This window comes from Strigops habroptila, chromosome 13, assembly GCF_004027225.2.
Source record: "Strigops habroptila isolate Jane chromosome 13, bStrHab1.2.pri, whole genome shotgun sequence".
NCBI lineage: Eukaryota > Metazoa > Chordata > Aves > Psittaciformes > Psittacidae > Strigops > Strigops habroptila.
Window position 1 is genome coordinate 16,153,145 of NC_044289.2, and position 17,556 is coordinate 16,170,700.

Genomic DNA, 17,556 nt, shown 5'->3' on the forward strand with positions numbered 1-17,556 from the left:
TCGGCTCTCCCCCGGGACCCGTCGCGCTCTCGAGTGACTCAGTTCTGGGAAGTGACGGCGGGATGGGGAATCCGCAGCTCCTGCCCGCCATTGCCAGGGCAAGGGGCACCAGGCGGAGGCCGCGCGTGGCGGGCAGCCCCCAGCCGCGGCTGGGGCAGCGGCTGTGGCGGGGATGGTGGTCACTGCGGTGCGGTCACGCTGCAGCACGGGGGGAACAGGGCACGGAGGGGTGCGGAGGAACCGCCGGTCCCTGCCGGGCCATGGTGAGAAGGGGATCCCAGGAAAGTCTCCATAACGGGAGGGGAGCCTGGAACTTCCCAGGGGCCACACGGGGAGACTCCGAGGGAGCTGAGCCACGGGCGAGCGGGCGGTCCGCGGCACAGCCGGGCCTGCGGCGCTTTTGCCCGTTCCCGTTTCTGGGCTGATGCATTTATGGGAACTCGTTTGGAGGCCAGAGCCTGCGGGCAGCCGTGCGGGGCTCTCCAGGGCCACAGCGCAGAGTTACTGCTGGGAAGGTGAAGTGAAACCTTGAACTTCTGCCTCAGGAATGAGCTGGTGGAACCAGAACGAACACTTTCCTCGCCATGGCCCACAACCGACCCCTGCCCCTGCGGGGCACCTCGTTCACCCGGGAAGGCGCCGGCAGGGCAGCGGCTCCGTCGGGCTAGCAGGAGCCCCTCTCCCACCTCCAGCCACAGCAGGACATTCCCGTGCAGCCGCTGCGCAGGGACCCCCGGCCCCAGCGGCTCTGCCGAGGCCCCGGACAGGGCCCGGTGTCCCGGCAGGGATGGCTGCTGGCGCGGGGGACTGGGGGCCGGGATGCGGGAGGGCCGGCGGGGAGCTGCCTTCCGGACACCCCCCCCCGGCCGTTCGCAGCCGGGGCTGCCCGGGCCCGAGCACCGGTCGGGGCTTCCCCGGGGGCGGCCCAACGCCCCTTCCTGGGCGGGAACGGGACGAGGCGTTATAGGGCGGGCGGACGGCCACGGGGCGCGGCACCATGAAGCGGCTCGGGCTGGTGGGGCTGCTCGGCGCGGCGCTGCTTGGGGTGAGTGGGGCCGCGGCACGGACACGGGTTGGGGTAGCGGCAACGGCGCTTCCTCCCTCCCTCGGGCCGAGTCCCGGCCCGCAGCCGCCCGACTTTCCGGGAAGGGGCACGGTCCGGCCGCTCTGGCCCGTCCCCCCGGCGCGGCCCGCCCCTGCGAGAGGCCCACGGCGGGGCCGTGCCCGGGGCAGCGGAGCGGGAGGTGGCACCGGCAGCGCTGCCGCCCGCGCAGCCCGATCCGAGCCGGCCGGGTCCAACCCCCGGGACCCCGCACCGGCGCCAGGTGGGTCAGGCGGCGCCCGTCGGGCCCACCTCGGCTTCGCCATCCTCCGAGGAGCGGAGCCCGGCTAGGGCGGAGAGCGGGGACCTGCGGGCACGGACGGGCAGCTTCGAGCCGCAGGGCACCGCCGGGCCCTGGGAGGTTGCGGAGCGCAGGGACGGGACCGCCTGAGCCCCTTTCACTTCCCTTTCTGCTCACTGTCACCGTGTGGGGCAGCAGCGCCGGCTCCCCTTTGCCAACTCGGGCATCCGTCGAAGCGCCCCGTGGGGTCTAAGCATCCCTCATGCCCACAACCCCGCAGTCATCTCGCTTGAGGGCTTTGCTGAAGCCCCATCCCGCTCCCTGGAGTGGCTGGGCTCAAGGGCAGTGTGGGGCTTGCTCTGTGCAACGGTCCAGTGCTGTGGGTGCCCTGCACCCAGACTGGCCGGAGGTCCCATTCCCTGCCTCCTCTCCATCCTTCCTGGTGCACACACATCCCTGCTAGGAGGAGCATGGAAGGGCACGATGATGTACATGCCCTGGGGCTTTCCTGCCTCTTAGGCTGGTGTATCAGCCTTGGGAAGGGGCTGGCAGCTCTCTGGGCATGGGAGGCTCCATTAACACCGCTGCTCCTCCTACGCAGGACCCTGTTGGCAGTGGCACAGGGCAATGTGCGATCATCATCTGATAGGAAATCTGGGGAATCGCTGCCACCCCACTTCAAAGAGCACTGGTGGCATGAGGCAGCGCCGGTGGCTCTGCTGCGGTCTGTGGTTAGCGCAGGCATGGCAGGAGCAGTGCAGGGAAGCCCTCGCGTCGGGACGTGGGGTAGCTCCCATGTGCTTGTAGAAGCAAGGAGGTGCCAGAGCGCTGGGGAGCACCATGAATTCCAAGTCTTGTTTCTTCCAGTGCTGGGAGCTTGGTGATGCTGTCAGATGCTTTGACAAGCAGTATGAATACAGAGACAGGTGCTGCAACCGGTGTCAGCCAGGTATGGAGACCCCTTCCCATTCCTGGACCCCAAAGGCCTGGCTGTACCAGGACCCACAGCCAGGCCACAGCAGAGCACACCTGAGCATGACCAAGCTCCTCCACCCTGCTGGCAGCTTCACTTCCATGTCACCCCAGTGCTAGAGCAACTGGGAGCCTCATGGGTGCTCTGGGAGACCCCCTGGACTTCCCCGAATCTGCCACAACTCTCTTGGGACTGTCTGTGCTTCTGCAGCTGCAGGACCCCAGGGCACAGGCAGCTTGCAGGGAGACTGCTGCCACTGCCACTGGCACTGCCAAATTGTGATGTTATTTTCAGCTCCTGCTTTTACTGCAGATCATTTCCCAGCCCCTGAAGGCAGTGAATGCCCCCCCCATGCTGTCCTGCCCCAGCACCCATCATCCCTCCCCACCAGGGAGCTGGCCCCTGCAGGCCTGGCTGCCAAAGCAGCATCAGCACTCACCGCTGCCAGTACTCCCATATCCTGCTGGCAGAGCTGCTGCCCGGGGAGGGAGAAGCCCCCTAACCCCTCCTCGCCCCCTCCTCACCACCTCTATTGCAGGGGAAAAGCTGGTCTCTGAATGCAGTGGCACAGAGGACTCTGTCTGCACCCCCTGCGAGAGCGGCCACTACCAGCAGAGCTGGACCAAGGAGAGGCACTGTGCCCCCCACGATATCTGTGAAGACAGTAAGTGCTCCCCATGCCCCCCAGCCCTGCTTTCCCCCAGGCTCACCCACCTGGTGTCTCACCTCGCCCCTGCTCCCTTTGCCCAGACACTGGCCTCATCGTGAAGACACACGGCAATGCGACGCACAACACGGTGTGCCAGTGCCGGGCCGGCACGCACTGCTCCGACACTAGCTGCCAGACCTGCGTGGAGAACCAGCCCTGCCAACGCGGCTTTGGCTTCGTGGCGGGTGAGTCCGACCAGCTCATCCCTCTCAGCGGGATGGAAGCCCCGGCAGCACTGACCTCAGGTCTTCCAGGGAAAGGGGGGCTCCCCCAGCGAGGTGCCCCTGGCAGGGCTCCAGCAGCGCTGTGCCTGCTGCTGTGCCTGGCAGCATTGCCACAGCCCCTCGCCCCTGCTGCCCGCACTGACCTTCTGAAACCTCTGCTCCTCCAGCCAAAGCCATGGCCCGGATGTCATCTCCCTGTGAGCCCTGTGCAGAAGGCACCTTCTCCAATGTCTCTTCCAAAACTGAGCCGTGCCATCCCTGGACAAGGTATTGTCTGAGTGCTGACCACATCCTTCACCCATCCTCAGCTGTTCCCTGTCCCTGTGAGCACATCCTCTGCTGCCATCCTCCTTAGTGGCCTTGGGGAGCAGATGGCTCGGCAGTCTGAGTGACACAGCATCAGGCTGGCATAGGAGCAGAGCTGTGAGTGTGGCAGGGTCCAGGGTGATGTGGCTGAGCCCGAGGCAGACATGCAGGTGCTTGTGACCATCTCTCTGCATGTGTGCAGAGTGCTCGCCCCTTCAGGGATGTCCACACTGTCAGCCACACTGGGGAGCAAGGGATGAGGGGCTTTGGGGACCCCCAGTGCCCTGTCCAGGCTCTCCCTCCCAGCATTCCTTGGCTGTCGTCATCAGCTGGGGCACCAGCCCTCTCTGAGGAGTCTGGCTTTGAGGATGCCATGGGCTGGCAGGTCATCTCTGTCTTTAGAAAGCTGGTTGAGGGTTAATTGCACTCATGGTAGAAATGTGAGCCTTATTTCCAGGCTGAACTAGTCTTGCTTCAGCTGCCAGCCATTGGATTTCACTTTGCTTTTATCTGTGCCCAGAAATTACCTCCCCATGGAGCCACTTGTAGCCTGTCATCAAGTCCCCTCCCAGCTGTTCTGCAGGAGCTGCGGTGCCCAAGCCCTGTGTCTCCCTGACCGGGCAGGTCTCAGATGTCCGCTCCCTCCTGTGCCTTGTCCCCAGACTTGTCCCCATGTTCAGCAGTTTCAGCACTTTCAGACCAGGATCCTGGTGTGGGGCCCTGCTGTCCCCACCACAGAGCACAGGCCCTGGTGCTAGCCCCTGGCCACTTGTCCCTCTGGAGCCTGGCAGGCTCAGTGCAGGACATGCAGCAGCTGCTCCTCTTTGAGCTTCTCATGTGCTCAGGCTGCTGTGGTTACACGGTCTTGTTCTTTCCGCAGCTGTGAGGAAAAGGGGCTGATCGTGAAGGTGAAAGGGACCAATGCCTCAGATGTGATCTGTGGTAAGTGCCCAGTGCCAGGCTGGTGCAGAGCAGAGATCCGGTGCTCCTACAGCACTGGGAGGAGCTGGTCTGGCCCGTGGGTGTTTCTGAGAAAGCAGGGTCTGACTACAGTGCCAGCACAAACCCTCCTGCTCCTCTCTATCCCCATGAGGGATCCCTGCGGGACTGGCCCTGGAGCAAGGCAGCTCTGGGCGCTTGGTGTCTCAGCATTGCGCGGTGCCTCACCGGCTGTCTCCTCGCAGAGTCGGGCAGGCGCTCCTCGCTCTCGGTGCTCATCTCCATCGCTGCCGTGGCTGTCACGTGCCTCGTGGGCATCTTCATCTACTACTACCTGGTGCACAGGGGTAAGGGGCTGCCTTGGCTAGCAGGGCCACATGGGGCGGAGGAGCCGAGCAGAGGGCACGGTGGCAGCTCTGCCGAGAGTGGGGCAGCCTCTGTGGGGACACTGCTGGGACACAGCTGCCCCAGCCCCATGCTCTGCTGGGTCAGCATGGCAGGAATGCTCTGCCCTGACTGTCCCCTTCTCTGTCCCTCTTTCCATCCAGATCCCAAGCGACGAATGCAGAAGCAGGTGAGTCCAGAGCCACCCTCCAGCAGTGGGTTGGGGTCTCTTCTGGGCACAGCCAGAAGCGTGCCAGCAGCAGAGCCGGGGCTCTGGCTCTGCAGGGCCAGGGGCACCCTGGGGTGCTGCTGGCAAATACAGACATGGGGAGACGCTCACAGGGTGAGGCCCTGCCCTGCATGGGAGCAGAGCAGGAACCTGTGGAAAGCTGTGAGGGATGAACCTGCCTGCCCCCGACCTCTGCCTCTATGCAGGGAAAAGCTGGGAGGCCCGAAGAGAACCTGGAGACACATCAGCCCACGGAGGAGTGGGAGGATCCCTTCCCTGTGCAGGAGACGCTGCTCCGGGGCCAGCCAGTGGCACAGGAGGACGGCAAGGAGAGCCGCATTGCCGAGCAGGAGAGGCTGTGAGCGGGCCAGGCGCTGCCCCGCCCGTCCCGCCGCGCTCTTCCCGGCCGGGACCGCGGACGCGGGGGTCCCACCGGCGCGCGGCGGCCGGCAGGTGGCGCTGCGGCACCGGCAGCGCGTGGGGCGGCACCTCACGCGGACCCCGCAGCGTGCGAGAGCTGCAGCCCCGAACCCGCGTGAGCGCCCAGCGTCGGCCCTGCTGCGGGAAGACGGCCCCGCCGCCGTGCGCTGACCGCAGCCTGCGGTGCGCGGGCCGGGGTGCCTGCGGCGGGAAGGCTCCGCACACCTCGCCTTGCCAGTCCATTGCCAGATGCACCGTGCGGGGCCCGTGTCACTGCAGGGTGCTGGGGGGCTGCAGCAGAGCTGCCGTGCGCCCTGACTCACTGGCATGAGGCTGGGCGGCAGCAGCACCGAGGCCGGTGCAGGATCCTGGTAACCAGGAGCCGCTGCAGCCCGTAACCCGCCACCACCCGAGCGCATGCAGCATGGCATAGGAAGGGCCGTAAATCCCAGAGCCAGGAGCAGCTGGAACACAGAGCGACTTTTACTGTAAGGCAGCGGCACATTATTTAAGGCTCCTCTTAAAACCTAATGTTAGGTTTAAAAAGGGAGATAAAGGCACGTCAGCAGCTCTCCTGCTCAGGGCTCTGTGCTCCTGGCAGGGCTGGTGGGATGGTCCCAGGCTGGGCAGCGTCCCCTTGGTACCAACTCAGTGAACAAACACCCAGTCCTTGGGACAGGCATGACCCCGATTCCCATTGGCGTCTCACATGGGCAACAGACTCAGAACCTCTGCCCTCAAACAGCACCTCCACACACCAGCCCCTTTGGCTCCCAACCTTCCCCAGTGCTGACCCCTCCCTGCCGGCATGCAGCGTGTTCAACGCCTGCTGCCATGTCAGACATGTGCCATCTCATTAGTGTGTCCATCCCCCAAAGTGAGAAGGGGAGCACGTGAGACCTAATTGAATGTAACTAATTATTCACTCCGCAAATGCTCTGTTTAAATGGGATTGTGAGGGACAGAATTACTCATTCTGAAAAGGGGAGAGAAAGAAAGAGATAAAACGGAGGCGGGTGCTGGAGCTGCAGCTCCCTCTCTCTGCAGAATACCAATTACCGGATGAAGTGATTGTATAAATCTTTACCAAGTGAACGAACTGTGCTAGTCACTTACTCCTGTCCTCTTATTATAAGGAAGCAATGAAAAATCATCCCACTCTCCAGTCCACTTAAGAGCTCCCAGTCGCTGCCTCAGATGCTGCCTGCAGCTCATTCTGGTGCTTTCCCAGTGTGGGTGTCCTGCAGAGACAGGACTGAGCAGGGATGCGTAGCAGTCCTGCACCCCAGCGAGCAGAAGTGACTGCCCGTGCCCTGGGGTTCCTGCTCCAGAGCTGGGACTAGTGATGCCATGCAGCTCCCCAGGAACGTGTGGGTACATGGGCTTGTTGAGGCCCCCAATGCCACATGAACATCAGCTCACGCAGGGACCCCCGTGCCCACAAAGCCATCCCAGGCCTTGTGCCTGCATCTTTCCTGCCCTATCAGTGGGTCCAGCCCTACCAGGCCCCCAGCCTCTTCCTGCGGGCTCTCCAAGCACTCACCAAACTCATGGTGCTTCCCGGCACCTTCCCATGCTGGAGTCAACGCTTCTCACTCCCCGGCATTTCTGGCCACAGGCTGCAGAAGCACGCTCCTGGGTGGTGATCTCCATCGCTCTTCCCTGCCACATCGTTCAGTCCCAGATCCCTCACAGCGTTGCCTCCAAACACCAGGTTCTGTCCTCAGCAGTGATGTGGGATGGGAGGCCCTGGCTGCATGGAGTAAAGCTGAGAGGTTCACCCCACACCATTCCCAGGAGCAGGGAGCACCCACACCCCTGGGTGCTGCTGGTGAGGACTCGGACACATCCCCCGAAAGAAACACCAGGACCCTCCTCACTGCAAAGGCACCCAGCACCTTGGGGGCTGGTTTACAGATTGAAGGCCACCTGGTCTCCATGTGTGTGTCACTGTGGGGAGAACAGACTGGCAGCAAATCAGCGAGGTGGGGCAAATCCTCCAGTCTGCCCTGTCTTGTACTGCCAGGGATCTGATCACTGCCAGCAGCGAGTTACCATGTACTGGAGATGTGCTCATGTGGGTGTGAGGGAGAGATATCATCATCATCACCACAAATGCAGCTGTGCAGTTCCATTCTCTGCTTATTGGCTTTCTTCTGTTTATCTATAAATAATTGCAGGGACACAACAGACTTTTAAAACTGCCACAGAGTTTGTCTCCCTCCAGCAACCATATTGCCACAGCGCTGCCACCTTATCTGCTCCTAGAAGGATGAGAGTGGGAAAAATACTTACTGCCAGGGATATTTGTCACCTGCAAACTACCTCTGCCTGCAATCCACAGCAGGGCCAGGGCTGGCAGCAGTGATCTGTATTGCAGGCACACAAGCCAGGAGCTCTCCATGCTGCCCCAGGCCCCCTGAGCCTCCTCCCTGTGAGCTGGCAGCACGGTGCAGGCAAACCCAGCCTGCATGCGAAGCCGTGCCATGCTGCAGCACTAAGGGATGAGGGAAGCAGCAGAGGATGCTGAACTGGGTGCCCAGTGAGGAACACGGTGATGGGGCAATGGGGCATTACACTCAGAGTGTGACGTGCATCGGCAGCACCTCCCCAGCCACCCCTGCACCCGTGCTCTGCAGCAGCCCCAGGCTTTGCTGCTCTCCTGCAAAGCACAAACACACTGCACAGCCCTGCTGCTCTCTTGGTGCTTGGCATCCCCACCAGCCTCACTTGCTACTGGGACTTGTCCTATCCTGCCGCCCAGAGGGTTTAGCACAGCACTTACCACTGCGGTATCCAAGAACTGATCTAATTGATGTGACACCAATTATTCAAGTATCACTAAATGCAGAATTAATGCATCTCTGTGCACAAACTTCCCAGACCCTGACCATGAAATTATTACTGGCATGAAAGGACCCAGCTCCCACCACCGCAGTGCCAGCCAGCCCTGCCAGGACACCCTCATGGCCACGCAGAGAGGTGGCCTTGCACGGGACGCCTGCAGAACCCACCTCACTGCACAGGGTCAGGGCACGCGGCTCCCCACAGACCGGGCTGCAGCCACAGTGTGTCCTGCGCAGCCAAACCAACCCCAGCAGCATCAGCCACAGCACCCACGGCCATTGTGACAGCCCTGGGAGCTCCACGCTCTGCAGGGCACTGCAAGAGCCATTTCTCAGCGCAGCCCATGCAAAGCTCTTGGCTTGGATGTGGACTGGAACTGGGAAAAGCCATTCACTGCATTGAGATTTTACTGTGGAATTAAGCCATGCCTGGACACATAGAGCTTGGCACAGGCAGCTTTTGTGTTTTGTAAATGGCTTTCTACAATCAATTAAAGAGGAGGTGGCTGCTCTCTGGGCTGGCTCCAGGTCCCTGCCGTGCAGCCCAAAGGAGCCATCCTGGACCCCAAGGGAGCAGCCTCAGCTCCGGAACACCACCCCTGCCCCTTCCCAGCCTCACCCCAGCTCCGGGACCACACCGTGGTCGCAGCACCGCTCCGGGGTGGTGAAGCAGAGAGGCCTCATGGAACTGGGGGATGCAGAGAGGCACAGCCAAAGTGGCACACCTCTGGCACAATCTTCCATCACATTTGGGCAGCAAGTACAGCAAGTGTGGCACAAGTGCTGGGCTGCTTGGGTAGCCAAGGGCTTGTCCTGGTTCTGGTTTGCTCAATGTTTTCATTAATGGACCTGGATGATGGAATAGAGAAAGCATTTATTAAATTTGCAGATGACACAAAGCTGGGAGGGACTACAAGTATCTTGGAGAACAGGACTAGAATTCAAAATGATCTTGACAAATTGGAGAAATGGACTGGAAAAAATAGGATGAAGTTCAACAGGGACAAGTGCAAGGCAGTACGCTGAGCCGGGAACAATCAACTGTGCAAACACAGGCTGGGATGGCAAGGCCAGCGGCACAGAGCCAGCCAGGCATGAGCTGCGCAGGCACACGGGCAGGAACGGTGCAGGCAGAAGACTGCCTGCTTGGCCCAATGGTCCTCTGGGAGAGGAGAGGAACCTCCTCTCGCCTGGAGTGCAGACGGATCCCTCGGAGCTGTGCCAAGGGCTCTTCCAGGCTCCTGCTCGCTTCTCCCACACCGGCCAGGAACCATGGTGAGATCTGGCTGGACACCCTACTGGCCCCTGCACAGTGGAGGGGGCCGAGCAGGGACACCCCCAGCTCTGCCATGTCCCTCATGCAGCTGCTGCCCAGTGATGCCCCAGGGAGATGCCACTAAACTGGCCCCAAAAACTGTTCAGCCTTTCCTGTTGCAGCCCCACAGGCACCAGTGCAGCGCTGGGAGCTTTGCTCCAAGGGCACTTCCCACATGGGGGCTCAGCTGGGGCTCTGGCTGCAGTCTGCACCCCTGCAGCCCCCACTGTGCCCGGGGGTGGCCATGGCTGCGGCCCCACGGAGACCCTGCTGCGGTCTTCCCTCTGCTCCAGTAATTAGAGCTCCAGCCAGCACCCCCCAGCCTGTGCAAACACTGAGACTCATTTAAATAAATTAAGAAGACATAATAAATCAAAGAGAAATGAAGGGCTGTGCCTGGGGGCAGGGGAGTCGCTCGAGTTTAATTACATTGGCAAGCCTCTTGCAACAAAAGCTCGGCAAGTCCCACATGTGGTGAGCGCAGTTGTGCGGGAGCAGCACAGCTCCACAGCCCATGCTTGGCACAGCACGAGCACAGCGCTGGCTCTGCTGAGTCAGGAAAGCAATGTGTGTGCTGCAGAGATGGGTCCTGGGCACTGGCTGCTCCTGGACCCCCAGCAGCGGGTGCTCACACGGGCAGGCTGCATCCTGGCAGCACATCAAGAGCCCGGCACACAGCCACTGGCAGGTCCCATGGAGCCACTGGCAGTGCCTGGTCCCACTGGTCAGCCTGCAGAGCCCTGCCCAAACCCCACCAGCCACCCAGAGCCACCAAGCCCGGCCCAGGGAGAGGCCATGGTGCCAGCATCATGCCTCCACTGCCACCCCGGATTTACAGCCCGGTCCCTGTTGTTTAAAGACTCTCCCTCAGGGCTGCGGTGGGGACTCCAGAGAGAGCTTTGTGTAGAGGCAGGAAATTTATGAGACTGGCTCCGAATCCCCAGCCACATCAGGGGCCAATTCGTCTTCCCAGGGCTGAAGATGAAATTAAATTATTGTAAAATAAATCTGTAGAAATGATGAAAAGACCATCACCCGCAGCACAGGCAGGGTGCCGGGGACACACGCAGCCCTGACGGATGGGGCTCACCAGGTGATGAAGCGCCAGGACCCAGCAGCTCAGGGATTTTTGCTGTAATCTCACTAAAGAGATGTTGTTTACAGGAAAAAGGGTATTTTGGGGAGGAAATTGCATTTCAAGGTTAAAGGAAAAAAATGGAGCAAGCCTCCCAGGGAGCCCAGTTACGTGCAAGACAGCAGCAGAGAGAGACAGGCGCTGGTGCCAGAGAGCAGCCAGGCTGGAGCCACCTTGCACACGTGCATGCAAGGGGCCAGAGGTTGCCCTGGCACAGCTGATGCCGCACTGCCGAGGCTCCTGCTGGCTCGGGCAGATGTGGGCAGGGCTGGGGGCTCACAGTGGGGTCAGCAGCGCGCTGCCCAGGGGTTTGCAGCTCCCCAGCTCAGTCTCATCCCACAAGCAAGGCACCAGAGATATATTATTTTTTTCTTATGCTCACTGGAAGAAAATAATGACTTCATCTTAAACTGTGTTAGCTGGCCATTTAACAACAGGCCATTAGCACAGCTCAGCATGGGGAACGGATTTGTTTAGGGGACACAGTTGTAAAGACAACCCAGCACCAGGTACTTAATAGTGTTTCAGAGGTATCAGAGTGTTGCAGTGCTCAGAAAATGCAGCTGTTGGGAGTTCGGAGACTTTATTCTTTACTTTTGTGAAATCCCCCAATACCAGTAGAGATTTCTTGGCTCTGCCCTAAGCACAAAAGCAGCGTGGAGAAAGCGGCAGCTTTGCAGGGCTGAGATCCCAGCCAGCTTCCAGCCCCGTGCACCCCGGCTGCCCCAGCACCCGCAGGCACAGATCGGCCTGGCACCGGGCACAGCCACTTGCTCCTGCCGCATTAAAGCCGGGGGCTCCCCTCTGCCCCCAGCAAAACCACTCATCCTTGGCACCAAGGAAGGAAACATCCCCTGCCCGAGAAGCCCTGATTCCTGCCCCTTGCTCATCCCCAGCTGCTTGTGCCATTGCTCTGAACAGCCCCGGGGTACCATCAGGCTCTGCCTGAGCCTTGACCATGTTTTCATAGCCTGGCCAGGCGCTGTCACCCTCCAAGAGGCTCCTCGCTCCTGCAAACGCCACCGCCCAGCTCCAGTTTCCATCCCTCCACCAGGGGCAGCGCAGTGAGCACCAACACGTGCTGCCCACGGGTGGGCACAGAGCTCCCTAGAGCAGGGATGGGACCCCAGCATGCTCCCCTCGTGCTGCCCAGCAAGCACCCACTGCAAAGCCCCTGCCAGAGCCACAACAACCTGCCCCTTCCCCAGCACAGCCCTGGGAGACATATCCCCCTGGACAGAGGGACAAGCTCCCCAGGGTCCTGGGAGGATCCGGCCCTGCTGGCTCCCAGCTAGCGGTGATGGAGCCCAGGAAGAGCAGACTCACCTGCACAGGTACAACAGCTGCAGCACACAGCATCGACACAGCAAACACATGGGCTGCAGGGAGCTGGTGGTCTGGGCACCCATGGCAGCCCTCAGCAGACCCATCACATCCCAGGGCCAGACCATGCCTGCACCCTGCCTGCTCTGCCTGGCCTGCAAAGCACCACCAGCCTTCCTAAAGGAGCAGGCTGAACTTCCTCCCACCACAGCACCTAAGGCAAAGCAAGGAAAAACTGCTCCCCTCTCCTTTTATCACCTGGCAGGGAGTGGTGAGCACTGCCCTAAATTGGCCCCATGTGCACCTAATGGCCTGGGTCACTCCCACCGAGGGCACAAGTGAGCTCCACCTGTCTGCCCCAATGCTTGCTTGGTGCCCCAGTGCATCCTGGTGTATCCCACATCTCACCCAGAGCTCTTGAGGCTGAGCAGCTCCAGCCTTCCCCAGCCCCTGTGGCCAGTGAAGCGGAGCTGGGGGAAGGCACTTTGCTGGCCCAGCCGCTGGTGCAGCCCCTCTCCTGCAGCCCCTCACCAGGCTGTGCCGCAGTGCAGGGGGGGGGGTCCCACGGCCGGGCCGGGGCAGGAGCTGGTGCTGTCAGGTGCCCGCAGCCACGCAGCCGTGTGCCAGAGTGGAAATAAAGAGTTACTGAGCAAACAGACGCTCATAATTCATGGTCACTGAACTGCAACAGGAACAACGACAAATAATAATACAGGAAAACGGGGAAAAAGCCTGAAATCATTAGGCCAATGGTTCAAGCATGAAGAGAGCATGCCGCGGGAGTGGGGCAGCAGTCACACCATGCGCGGTGCACTGCGGTGCTCTGCCCCCGGCTCAACACCTCTGGCACAGAGGCCCCGATGGGGCTGTCACCCCACAGGGGCTGTTCTGGGGCATGTGCCCAGCCCAGGGATGCTGAGCAGTGCCACGTGCTGGCCCTCAGCGCCCTCCAAGCCTGGTCAGCATACAGGGAGCTTGTTCATGTCACCAAGAGACAGGGAAGGCAGATCTGCTCTCCCTAATTATAATTAGTGATGCTTACCATGGGAGTTTGCAAACATGGTTTAATTAGAGCAGCCAGGCTCCCTCCACATGCTGCACCCTCTCTGGGGTCAAGGACAGAGCAGAGCACAGGAGGCAGGAGCTGCGGGATGCTCGGCAGAGTTTGGCTGCTGCATCCACACAAGATTTGCTCTTCTCTTTGCCCAGCCATGGCCTGGGAGGCAGGCAGCGCTCGGCTTGGCTCGGCTGGCAGGGATCACCCTGTGCCTCTGCACAGACCCTCTCCCAAGGACCCAGCCCCACCAGGGCTGCACTCTGCCCGCAGGACAGGGAGGATACCTGTGCAACAGCGACTCGGCCAGAGGCCAGCAGACATTGAGCTGGGAAATTTAATCTACAGCTACAAGAAAGGGCTGTGGAGTCTCTAGATGCATGAGCCTGCTTCTTCTGTCAAGAAGAAAAATAGGAATGGGGCATAGGGAATTAGACAAAAGCCACAAAGCAGACAGCGTGGGTGGGGGGACTCAGGCAGAGCAGGTGAAGGCCAGCAGGTGCAGCCACGCCAGCCACTGCGCGGGTTGTCCCGTGACTGACCAGGTTATCTGGAGAGACAAATTTTGGCAACCTGAGTGACAGCATCCTGAGGGCAGCCGGCTGCGGAGGCTGAAGTGTCCATGCAGGCTGAGCTGTGCACAGGAGTCGTGGCGAGGAGAGCAGCGACCTGGTCAGAGCTCCCTGCAGGTCCCAGGCACCGCACTGGGAACCTCGGTGACTAATTGCCCTTGTCACCAAACCCAATTAGGAGGCTGGCCACAGCCAGCTGGAAACTGTAGGTATTCATTCTTTCTGGTGGAATGGTGCCCATGCACTGAGGCTTCTGCAGCCCAGCCTGCCCAGAGCAGCCCTGCAGTGGCCCCGCCTGCCCCCGCTGTGGCCAGGCTCCTTGTGGGGAGAGGCTGGGGTGCTGGGTGCTGCTCGCTCCGGGGGCAGGCCATGGTGGGTGCCTCCCCATACTGGGCACAGTGCTCCTGGTTCTCCCGGTGCTCCCGGTGCTCCTGCTGCCTATGTGGCAGTGAGAGGAGCTGAGCCCAGTGTCTGGGTGACAGGTTTACAAATCACCATTGCTGTGTGAAGAGGGAGCCTGGCTGCCTCGGCATTCATCCCGCCGCTAATTAGTGCCTCCCCGAGGAGCACGATCCATCTCGCTGTAATTGACAAAAGGCAATTAAAAAGCAGTTGTGAATAAAGGGGGACATCTCCGGAGGGCCTGGCAGCAGAGATTTAGGTGCTGTGCTCCCTGGTGCCTTGGACACATCCCAGCAGCATGGCTGGGCAGCGCTGCCTCCGCTCGGCCATGTCTCCTCCTGCCCCACTCTCAGCTCAGCCCTGCTTTTACCCCACACCTGATCACCAGGCATAGATACCCAGCCGGGCACATGCCAACCACCTTCCCATGGGCAGGACGGGGCAGGAGCAGCCCGGCCCTGCACCCATGTGGGGACAAAGCACCCGGCATAGAGCCTATCCCTGCTGGGATAAACCCCCCAAGCTGTGAGAGCCCCAGCACCTTCGCCTGCCAGGAGCTGCGGGGGACACAGGGAGCATGGGGAGAGGAGGGCAGACCAGTGTGCCTGCCATGGGAGCACCACAGCCCTGTTGCCTGCGCTGCCACAGAGTGTGGCCTTGCAGGAGACAAAGGGCAATCAGCAGCGAGTGGCACGGAGCTGGGCGTGAAGAGCAGCTGATTGAGGAAGAGATGCGTCAGATGCCTCTTGTGTAAAGCATCTCCTGATTGTGGAGAGCAGCAGGTGTGGGTGCTGCCAGCTCACCTGTGGAGATGCACCCTGCCGCAGTGGTGCAGGCAAGGGCAGCACAAGGGACGGTGTGTGCCCTGTGTCCCTGCAGTCATTCTCTTCTGAGGGCAGGGCAGCTCTGCAGGGATTGTCCACCTGGGGTCCATGTGCCAGGCAGCCCCATGGGCAGGAGGGGGCCGGGGCAACAGGAGCCGTGCCTGCCCCGAGCTGTGCCAGCTGCCGGTGCTGCTGCAGAGCCAGTGCCGAGGCACGGCAGAGCACAGAGCTGCCCTTCTTGCCATTCCTGCCCTTCCTGCCTGCTGCGGGCTGGGGCTCCCGAGGGCTGCCCAGGGAGAGGTGACACGGCCCCGCGCAGAGCTGCAGCCCTGAAAGCGCCGGCGTGTGTGGCTCAGCCCTAGCACTGGCTGCACGTGGCTCCGGTGGAGGGGAACCTGCCTGCCCGCGGCCCCGTGCGGAGCTGCCGGTCCCGGGGATGGGGCTGCCGTGGGGTGCATGGCTGTGGAGGGGCTGCCCCGCGCTCTGGCGGTGGCAGATGGCGGGATGTGCTGATGCTGGGATGTTCTTCACCATCTGTTGGGTCTAATTGACTTCTTGAAGAAGTTCTTAAAAATTAAACCAGTTGCAAGAACAAAATTGTTAATTAAAAGGCCTTTTGATTAGATAGACAAATATTTACCAATTATGACTGACCCCAACCACTCTATTTTTTGTCTGCAAACTCCACAATCAGCACTTATCTCAGCAATTATGTCTGCGCCAGCGATTCCCACGTAATCCCTACCCAGGGTGTCCCTGCAGCAGCCCTCTCCCCCAGCCCAGGGGCTGTGCCAGCCGCCTAGGACCCTGCTGCAAGAGTGGCAAATCCCTCTTGTCCCTGCAGCCCACCAGCACTGTGTGGCCAGAGGCTGCAGGACTGGCAGCTTGCGCCCATCCTCATGTCTGCCCATCTATGACTAGCCCTTCCTAGTACGAAAGGACCGGAAAGGCAGGGCCAATATCACAAGCACGCCCTCCCTTTAAGTGATGTATTCAACTAAATCACCAAAAGGCCATACCCTACCTTCTAGAAAAGAACCGCTAGTGTAGCAGAGCCTGGCAAATGCAAAAGACTTCAACCCTTTACCCAGAGGTTCAAATCCTCTCTCTAGCTCCCAATCATGGTCTGATTTAACATCCCCTTAATCTATCCTATCATGTCACTAGCCTACATAATCCCCATCCTAGTTGCCGTAGCTTTTCTCACACTAGTCGAACGAAAAATCCTAAGCTACATGCAAGCCCGAAAGGGGCCAAATATTGTTGGCCTCTTCGGACTTCTACAATCTGCAGCAGATGGAATCAAACTATTTATCAAAGAACCAATCCGTCCCTCTACATCTTCACCACTACTGTTCACCACAACTCCCGTAATAGCACTCCTCCTCGCACTAACAATTTGAATCCCACTTCCTCTCCCATTTTCCCTTGCAGATTTAAACCTAGGCCTCCTATTCCTCCTAGCCATATCCAGCTTAGCAGTTTACTCAATTCTGTGGTCAGGCTGAGCCTCAAACTCCAAGTATGCCTTAATTGGTGCACTACGAGCAGTAGCACAAACCATCTCCTACGAAGTAACACTAGCTATCATCCTCTTATCCATAATCATGCTATCAGGAAACTACACCATAAGTACTCTCGCTACCTCACAAGAGCCCCTATACCTAATATTCTCATCCTGACCACTTGCAATAATATGATATATCTCAACACTAGCTGAAACAAACCGCTCCCCCTTCGACCTTACAGAAGGAGAGTCCAAACTAGTTTCAGGCTTCAATGTAGAATATGCCGCAGGACCATTTGCCCTATTTTTCCTAGCTGAATACGCAAACATCATATTAATAAACACATTCACTACACTCCTATTCCTAAACCCAAGCATGCTTAAACCTTCATCAGAATTATTTCCCATCATCCTAGCCAGGGTCCTGGGCAGGCTGACGGGTCCTGGGCATGTTGCAGCCCGTTGCCCACAGGGCTGGGCAGGGTTGGTCTGGAGTGCCCGCAACCTGCGGCACTGCCTGTGGCTGGAAGCCCCTGCACGGAGGGGACCCGCGTCATCGTGCTGCGCTGCACCAGCCGTGCACTCCCAGGGTGGGACATCAGTTTTAATGTGGTAAGAAATTGATGGATGATTCTTTGCGAGTGAATGTTCAGTGTAAATTACCCATGTTAGGCTCCAATCTGTGGCTAATTCATTAGACGCACGTTTCTACACAAAAATAAAAAGCCTTCTGCATGCATTGTTCACCAAATGCTCTGAAGAAAAGATGTGGGGAGGCAAGGCAGGCTCTTGACCCACTCTTCTGGTTAAATCCTAATTCGAGCCTCTCTGCTCCCACCATGAGACATGGGAATGGCTCCAGCCCAGCTGCGCAGCCTGCCAGGGAAGTACTGCCAGTGCATGCCCAACCCCAGATCCTGCCTGGCTGCAGGGCTCAATGGGGAGGAGAGCACAGCATGGCATGGCACAGAACGGCACAGCACAGACAGCACTGACCACTGGCTGTAGCAGGAGAACAAACCCGGGGCATTAGACCTGGCAAAACACCGGG

General features: G+C 60.0%; 1 protein-coding gene and 1 long non-coding RNA gene across 2 annotated transcripts; one reads left to right on the top strand and one right to left on the bottom strand.

Moving 5' to 3' along the window:
- The first annotated feature begins 926 nt into the window (after positions 1-926).
- CD40 (CD40 molecule) lies at positions 927-6,731 on the top strand. Its single transcript, XM_030502627.1, has 9 exons — positions 927-1,045; positions 2,211-2,292; positions 2,855-2,980; positions 3,067-3,210; positions 3,417-3,516; positions 4,436-4,497; positions 4,740-4,841; positions 5,043-5,068; positions 5,314-6,731. The coding sequence occupies exons 1-9, from the start codon at positions 998-1,000 to the stop codon at positions 5,467-5,469; spliced, it is 846 nt and encodes a 281-aa protein (XP_030358487.1). The 5' UTR covers positions 927-997; the 3' UTR covers positions 5,470-6,731.
- A 2,032-nt stretch (positions 6,732-8,763) lies between these two features.
- On the bottom strand, positions 8,764-12,372 carry LOC115615021. The gene is made up of 2 exons (XR_003993923.1): positions 12,150-12,372; positions 8,764-9,222 (listed from the first exon to the last, which is right to left on the bottom strand). It is a non-coding gene; the product is annotated as an uncharacterized LOC115615021 (long non-coding RNA).
- Between the last annotated feature and the right edge of the window lie 5,184 nt (positions 12,373-17,556).